General features: G+C 31.7%; 1 protein-coding gene across 4 annotated transcripts; it reads left to right on the top strand.

Annotated features, from left to right (window-relative positions):
* Window positions 1-444: 444 nt before the first annotated feature.
* Window positions 445-8,057, top strand: LOC148610174 (uncharacterized). 4 transcript variants are annotated; one of them, XM_088542316.1, is made up of 6 exons: window positions 445-570; window positions 827-1,012; window positions 1,370-1,480; window positions 6,917-6,958; window positions 7,339-7,566; window positions 7,949-8,057. In XM_088542316.1, the coding sequence occupies exons 2-6, from the start codon at window positions 835-837 to the stop codon at window positions 7,957-7,959; spliced, it is 570 nt and encodes a 189-aa protein (XP_088398442.1). In that variant the 5' UTR covers window positions 445-570; window positions 827-834; the 3' UTR covers window positions 7,960-8,057. The 4 variants fall into 4 exon arrangements, with proteins under 4 accessions (XP_088398442.1, XP_088398441.1, XP_088398444.1 ...); XM_088542315.1 differs by having other exon boundaries at window positions 6,917-6,979; XM_088542318.1 differs by lacking the exons at window positions 6,917-6,958; window positions 7,339-7,566; window positions 7,949-8,057 and adding an exon at window positions 2,111-2,222 and having other exon boundaries at window positions 1,370-1,624.
* Window positions 8,058-8,579: the final 522 nt, after the last annotated feature.

The raw sequence follows: 8,579 nt of genomic DNA, 5'->3' as shown, positions 1-8,579 counted from the left end.
AGATAAAGAACATAAAAAAACAAAAATAACACGAACGAAAAAAGGACACAACGAATTTTAGTTGATCAGAGGCGGCGACAGATGATAGGAAAATGATATGGCATTAGAATATCATTAGCTTTAGATTGTGTGTTCCTTTAAACAGAGTTTGAAATTCATCAAGTATTTAAGATTGATGCTTTTGGCCTAAATACAAATATCTAAATGCATTATAAGTGTTTGTGGTTGTAAAAAATATAATTCTTCGAATAAATTTGAAACCTACATTTAAAAAAAAACAAAGACTTTAAGAGAAAGATTGATATGTCATGAAAAAATGTACAACTTAAACAAAACACATCCTTTTTGTCCAAAAAAATAATAGACTAGTGTACGGCAGATTTTACCTATCTGAGACCGGTTCATTGTTTTTAAATTTTGAATATATAATTAGGTAAGAGCCATTATACATCGATATTCATCATTATAAACAACCAAATGTCAAAATTTTAATGGTTATGAAAAAGACCAAAATTGTATATAAACCCTGACGTACAGCTCATCAGTACCAGTATAGTAGCTGCCATCAAGGTAAGTTGAACTATGAATTAAACAGTCTTGCTTTATTTTTTTAAGTTTATACCATCTACATTTGAATTATCGTGATAGTTTGTCTTTTTTTTTTATTTCAGAGGGGTTGTTCTTTATTTATTTGGGGTTTTTTTTTGTTTTGTTTGTTTAAATATTTTTATTTCCTTTTTTAATCAATAATTCATGCGAAGGATTGGTAATGAACGTTTATGACCATACACGGAATAAATAAATTAAAGTTACGTAAATATTTCAGAAGCAACTATGTTTCGAAGCATTGCTATTGTCCTTCTCCTCGCCTCTGCTTGTCTTGCCACCGTTAAATATGGTGGATATGGATATGGAGGCGGATTCGGTTACGGAGGCCCTGGATATGGATATGGCGGCGGTCTTGGATACGGATACGGAAGCGGACTAGGTTACGGATATGGAGGATACGGTGGTAAAAATCTAATTGAAAGATATATAGAAACCAAAAGCTTTGAGGCTTAATAATCAAATTCATATTCAAATATCTTATGTGGATAAAGAGAACATGAAAGTATCGTTATCCGCGTATTTTTTAGTATTTATGAATATCGATAGAGTCAAAAAGCCTATTTCGAGTTTATGAGTTCACGACAACGACAAGACACTGCTTACCGCAACGATACTTGTAGGGAGTATAATTTTAAAACTAAGTATTTGCAGTCGCAGCTCATTATCTTATTTTGTGTTTTCTATGAATTTACACATTTACATTTGACTTATCGTGATTGTCAAAACAAAATCCTTTATTTTTTTACAATTTTACCTTCAGGTGGTTTGGGATATGGCAAGGGCGCAGTAATCCTTGGTGGCTATGGAGGATACGGTGGATATGGTGGTTATGGTGGATATGGTGGTTATGGTGGATATGGTGGTTTGGGTGGTTATGGTGGTTATGGATATGGAGGTTATGGTGGTTATGGAGGATATGGTGGATATGGAGGTTATGGTGGTTATGGAGGATATGGTGGATACGGAGGATATGGTGGTTATGGAGGTTATGGTGGATATGGAGGTTATGGAAAAGGTAAGATAATAAGATAAATGTGTAAAATATGCGAGGTAAATGAGTGTGTTATTTCCAAGTAGGTGAAACAATTTCAAACTCTGAACCAGGTATAACACCTACTGACCAGTATAAATTCCGTACCCGGTAACTACATGATTATATAACGAATTTATGTTATCGATGACTTACACAATCAAACTTTTTTCTTTTCAATTTCGTACTTTGTCGCCATATATGTTTTAGTAGAAACCAGACAAAAAACGACAGTTCCAGTATTGACCGGGTATTGTCAAAACGGGGACCGTGAATTTTATTTCAAAGGATGGAGTAAAAATATATTATGTGTTCTTTTTAGGTTGTTTAAATAAAAAGCTACTTGCATAAAAAATGTGAGAATGACATCCGAATGTTTGGGGACTATGAACAAGTTAAGAGTAATATTTTCTATTGTTTCTTTTGAAATCTTTCACAATATGTTCACATTCAATTTGTTTTTAATTGCAGGAAAATATTAAGCTAATGGATGTAGGAATTATTCTCAGTGAATCAATCTCTCCAAAGAAATGTAGTGCCAAGCCGTTTTTTCTGATGCTTTGAATAAAGTTGCATTTTTTTATATGACTTTTTTATTTTACATTATATTCAAATAAGTCTATAATTCTATCTTGAGGAATGTGTTACGCATTCTCGTAAATACAACACTTTTTTCCGAACAGTTTCATGTCAGAAATTAGAAATATTATAGCGACAATAAAAACATACAAGCAGGCATTATCAAATATACTGAAACCCAGGAACAAAATGAATTTTAATATATATTTTGATATCATCAAGGATGTAAAAAAATCTGCATTGAAATAAGGCATACGATGGCGGTACTTAAACATCAATGCTCTTAAAGCTTTTAATGGATCTATAAACAAACAAATCCTATAATATTATTGTGTCTAGAATGATTACGTCACTATCAGTTCATGCTTCTACTTGTAACAAATTAAACAATGGCAGAACACTTTCCAGAACACGTAACCATAAAACTGAAATGAATCGATGAACATATCATTAAGAAGGGGGGAGTGACTAACATGTTGGTTGATTAGTAACTACACATATATTTGTACTAAATAACCTGCATTTCTTTTTAGAAGAAATGCGTTTCCATCAATCATTGTAGTCTTCTGCACGCCTATTGTATGCACTTTGAAAGACCGCTGTTTGAAGTTTTCTATAGGTCATAGTAGAGAAACCAATCATTCATACAATGATCTTTTGTATGCACTAATGCAATGTAAACAAATTTCATATATGACAATGCACTACTGTTTTGTACGCACAACCTAGATGTTGAGATTTTTTGTTGAGTCACACTCGTTGCAAATATTGACATATCTTGATACGATCTGTGTATTTGCAGAGTTTAATCATGCACCAACTTGAACCAGGACTTAGCAAATTGAAATCGTGATTACTTAAGAGAAGTAAAAATTCATTTGAATAAAATATAACTGTCATTTAAAATATTTGTAATGTAAAGTTTGCCTCAGGGACAACAATAAGTAATTGTATCAACATATTGAAAATAAATGCTTGTAACTAGTATCCGTTGTACGTCCACCTGCATTTGTTCATTTAACACTGAATATCCGATGTTATGTCAGTTTAAAGTGTATGTGGCTAAAAGTATTTTGATATACGTTGAAGGTTACAAAATATTAATGTTCTCTTAAAATTGTATTGGTGTTAACAAAAGTCGACAGATACATGAACTTTCCCGCTTATAAAAGAGGCTAAAGAGGCTGTTTTGTTTTAGAATTTCTCAAAACAAAGTGTTTAGATATTTTGAAAACAACATTGCTAGCGATTATATCAGGGGCACTTAACTAGACATATAGGCAATTCATTTTCTAAATACCATACAAAAAAAACCATCTTCTGAATATACCGAAGAAAATATTGCTAAAATGCTGGATTTTCATTTATCGACAACTCATAGTGTGGTGGACGTATTTTTCAACAGAAGTTTGCGATTCCCAAGGAGGCAAATTATTCCCCTCTGCTCTTTGACTAATTTTAGCTTAACAATTTGCTATCTCAAAAAAGACGGAGAATATTTGGATTGTTTTGTTACATAACAATAGGACATATAGTTTCATTGACTAAAATGTTGTATCGTTTCTTATGTTGAATTTACAGCTGTCTTTTAACAAACTTTGTTGACTTTTATGTAAGATCAATACAAATTTTCAATAAAATGTATAACAAGCCTTTTTTTACTTTGTATGTATTATTTTAGTTTCTTTATATGTTTTGTTGTGTTTGTCTGTCTTTCATGTCTGGTCGTTGTCCCTGAATTACAATCCTCTGCTGAAATCTTGGCTCCCTGCAATACTCTTTCAGGTAGATCGTACCTATTACGCGGAGTTTTCTTTTCTCTCGTCCTGTACATTCATGTATATATTTTCATATTGCAAATAATGTTTGAAGCGAGAAAAAAAAGGATTTTTTAAAGATTTTTTAGCAGAAAACTATAAATTGAAAAGTAACAAATGACAAGTTTTAAAAAGCCTCTATCAATGAGGGAATATAGGCACAAACATGTTCCAATGAAGTTCAGTGATCATCATTATTTATTCTTTTTTCTTTTGAAATATGAAGAACGTCAGAGAAATGGTCTTTGACCCAATTTTACAGACCAATTTTTATTAGTTTCCAAAACAATATTCCCAAGAGAATCCCCGGGAAATGTACATATGTTGTAATACATCGCCTATTTTTAGACTGAATTATCTTGAAATCAGGTTCGATTACCTTTGTTTTTTTATTTTAAAATTTAAAGTGCATTCGTTTATTCCTTCAAGGTCGTCTTCGAGAACAATGAGGAAAATCGAAGTACTACGAAAAAAATTACGCCTTGTCTTATCTTTATAATTTCATTCTCGGATACTGATTTACTATTATTGTCTGTTGAATTACAGTTTCAATTTAATGTAGCAAAGGAATCTTGATAGGATTTCAATCAAGAATGTCTGATGATACATATATTCTTACTTATATAGAGTAATCAAGGGAATCAAGATTCGACCAGAAATCAAAAGTATATTATTCAAGGATAAAGACCAGACATGGAAAATACACACAACAAAGAACATAAAATAACCCACGCACAAAGAAGCAAAAGCAAATGAACAACTCGGACTCCACTGAAACCTCGGAACATGGAACAGGTACACCTGCATCACCCGACGAGTTACTGAATGAGATAGAAAAAAGAGGTTATGAAAACTATGACACAGTGAACAAATCATTTGGTCTGTTTTTAATTCTCGGACGTTATTCCACTAAGTAAACCATCCACCATCCGACCTAATACAACATACTGTAAAAGTACTCTTGTTCGAGGGGTACCAATTTTGGGATTTTTGTGCGTAGCTCAAATCTCGAAATCAGGTTCCCAACGAAAAAAAGATTTCCTTTGACGTGTAAACTGAAACCTCAAAACGACGATTTTGTGTTTCCTCACTAATCTACTTGGGATTAATATGGTAATATGGTATATAGGAATTAAAATACTTTCACAGTATGTGGATTCTCAAATCCATAAAAAGGGTGGAATGTTATGAAATTATTTCTGTGCATAAGTTGAGAAGTAACCATTTTAAGTGTTCTGTAAAGTCAGTGACACTAAATCAAGACTCTCTGAATTCGAAGATTAATTATTTTTTGTTGATGATCACAATCTCCCTTCATGCGACGTGTTTTTTGTCTTTTAAAAACTAATGTAGATAGATGGGTATTTCAATTTCAATTGTTTATGTAAACCAAAAATCATCAATTTAAAAAATACTTTCCGATCCCGTCTTTTTACGACAGAATTAATCTTATTGAAATTGATTGTATTTTAGATATATGATTACTTAAAAGTGGTTTTATAATCTATATGCATCATAATTAATGATAAAATGTCATGTTTTTTGTGGTTTTGATGAAGACCAAAACTGTATATAAACCGTAAAGTACCACTACTCTACACCAGTACTGTAGCTACTAACAAAGTAAGTAATCTGAATACAATTATATATATTAAGACCGTTATTATATATCGTATATATATTGACTTTTTATGAGCAACTCGGCGGGTGTTTCTAGAAAAGCAGAGGACGCTTACCCTACCGGTGCACCTGGCCCATACTCCAAGTTTTTGGTGGAGTCCGGGTTGCTCATTTACTTTTGTTACTTTGTATGTATGATTTTAGTTACTTTGTGTTCTTTGTTGTGTATGTCTGTTTTCCATGTCTGGTCTTTGTCCCTGGATTACATTCTTTTGATTAAAGCTATAACCTTGGTTCCCTTGATTACTCTTTAATTTAAACACAGCGATGATTAACTTTTTTTAACTATATCTATCAATAATAACTTTTTTTCATAACTCGTCTGTTTCGATGTCATTTCTAATGGACCGAACGTCCCTACAGTTATTGAAAAGCCGAGCAATCAGACTTGTCTCGCATGATTTGCTTTTCTATTCCAAAATCTGGAGTATTTACAATCCATAACCGTAAAATACTGAGGCTTCATTCCTTTTGTTGATGTTGAGAATACTAGATTGTGCTTCCTATTTTGATACTTTTTGTTTCTAGTATTTTTTAAAAATTATATTAAGATCATTCGGTTCTAATTCGGTTCTATGCTGATGAGGGGTTACTCCTTGAAATATGAGTATAACATACCAAAATTGCAGTATCAAAATGAATATAATTTTCGTATTAAATCTACGACCACGAAAACATGTTAACGTCACTTTTTCAAACAACTTCTGATAGAGGGCATGACTTATTAGAACAAAACTTGTTTTTACAATGACCAACATTTCATACTTGCTGTAACAAATAAAAGGAATTTCTTCTTCGTCAAAAAAAGTGTATATTTATATTTAAACAGCTTAGGATATGCAGATCGACAATATGCGAGTATGCTGTGCTTTAATAAGTTTTGTGAAACGTTTTTTTTTTAATTGTTCAATAGTTCTAACATAAAGACTTCTATATGTATCTGGATTTTAATAAATGCATTTCTTTTATCATAACATGACTGCAATTCACAAGTACGGGCTGTTGTTAATGCAATATTCATTTTAACATTCCATACCGATGTATTTCATAGGCAACATGTTTCGAAGCATTGCCCTCGTCCTTGTCCTCGCCTCTGCCTGCCTAGCCACCGTTAAATATGGTGGATATGGATACGGAGGTCCTGGTTATGGATATGGAGGATATGGAGTCGGTCTTGGTTATGGATATGGAAGCGGACTAGGTTATGGATATGGAGGTCTCGGGTACGGATACGGAGGTCTTGGTTATGGATACGGAGGTCTTGGTAGGAAATTTTCATTTTAAATATATCAATTTAATGGGAAAAAATATCGATAATTTTCTTAAATTCTATAATTTCTATTAGTACATTAATAGTAATAATAATTTTTACTAATGAGGATAAAAACGAAAAACAACAAGTTGTAAAAACATATTTAAACATTAATGTACCTTTTATGACTTCGTGTCAAACCTCTGACAGATACATTTTTTTCCTAATTAACAATATCTATTAAACCATTCTGAAATTATACAAGATTAACAAGATCTATGTTGTTAACAAAATCATTTTTCCCCATATCCCTTTATTTTTGACAAGGGTTTTTTACTTGTTTTAACTAGATTTTCTAATATATCCTTCAGGTGGTTATGGATATGGCAAGGGTGCAGTACTCCTTGGCGGATATGGACTTGGTGGTGGTTACGGTTATGGAGGATATGGATATGGTGGATATGGTGGATTAGGATATGGTGGATATGGTGGATTAGGATATGGTGGATATGGTGGATTAGGATATGGTGGATATGGTGGTTATGGTGGTTACGGATATGGTGGATTAGGTTATGGCCGCGGATACGGCTATGGATCAGGTAAGCGGAAATTTTGTTTCTATTACCTTGCGAAAATGTTTCAAAGGAAAGGCTTCAATTGTGTATGAATGCATATTAGCTTATTTGAAGGAATAAAATTTTAGGCTATAATTATATACTTAGATATAACAACACTGTCTAAAGTTGATCTTAACTACTTTTAAAACAATTTCAATTTGATCTTCAATCGTCTTCTTCATATATAAATACATTGTGTAAATTAAAGCTCTGTTGTTTTTGTATATCTATATTATCTGCTGTTTATACAAAACCCATAAATTTATCTAAAATTAGTATGATGCCGGCGAAAGCAGTTTTTTTCATACGGAATAAAACGAGTTCAAATTTATTGTATATAAATTTATGCACGTTTTTTTTGCAGGAAAATATTAGTTAATAGATAAAGAGACTATCACAAGCGGACATTTAATCCAGATTAATGAAGTGCCAAGTTGTTACAATTTATAAATAAATATGCATTATTAGAAAAATCTTTTGTTTTATATTTTTTAAGTTGAGCATGACATTCTTTTTTACAATATTTTACGTATCCATGTTATATCTGCATTTGAAGATAAACAAACGTTCGTCTCCTAATTTAATCCCCCAAATCAAGAACGATTACTCTTGCAGAGAGCAAATTTGATGTTCAATCCATACAAAAAGTATCTCAACATATCATTAACCAAATTACAAACTGATATTGGTTTTAATATCAAGTCTGCTTCTATATTAGAAATAAAAGTGAATTTTGGGGATTTTTAACTTGTATCCATCACCTTTTGTCTATATTTCTATTGTTTTCATCAAATAAGAACTTCCACTAAAATGGAATATGAACAAAACGCTTATAGATCAAAATAAAAAAAATATACTATATTTTTACTATTATTTAAGGATAGTAAATTAAGGACAGAAAAAGATCACATGTTTTAAAATAAAATCGCACTTTATTATTGATCACATATTTTTTTCTAAAAATTTACAAATACTGTTATGATAAAAACAGTTTT

The sequence above is a fragment of the Perna viridis genome, chromosome 8 (assembly GCF_037379345.1).
Source record: "Perna viridis isolate PV_CMFRI_1.1 ecotype Kerala chromosome 8, ASM3737934v1, whole genome shotgun sequence".
NCBI classification, from domain to species: Eukaryota; Metazoa; Mollusca; class Bivalvia; order Mytilida; family Mytilidae; genus Perna; species Perna viridis.
Note: the sequence above shows the minus strand (reverse complement) of the source record. Positions and strands in the feature narration are given on the sequence as shown.

Excerpts from the sequence above, each read along its gene's own strand:
- LOC148610174 (XM_088542315.1), top strand. The coding sequence starts at position 835 with ATGTTTCGAAGCATTGCTATTGTCCTTCTCCTCGCCTCTGCTTGTCTT. Across the intron at positions 1,013-1,369 it reads CGGATATGGAGGATACGGTG|GTGGTTTGGGATATGGCAAG; the intron begins GTAAAAATCTAA and ends TTTTACCTTCAG. Across the intron at positions 1,481-6,916 it reads TGGATATGGTGGTTTGGGTG|GTTATGGATATGGAGGTCTC; the intron begins GTTATGGTGGTT and ends GAAGCGGACTAG.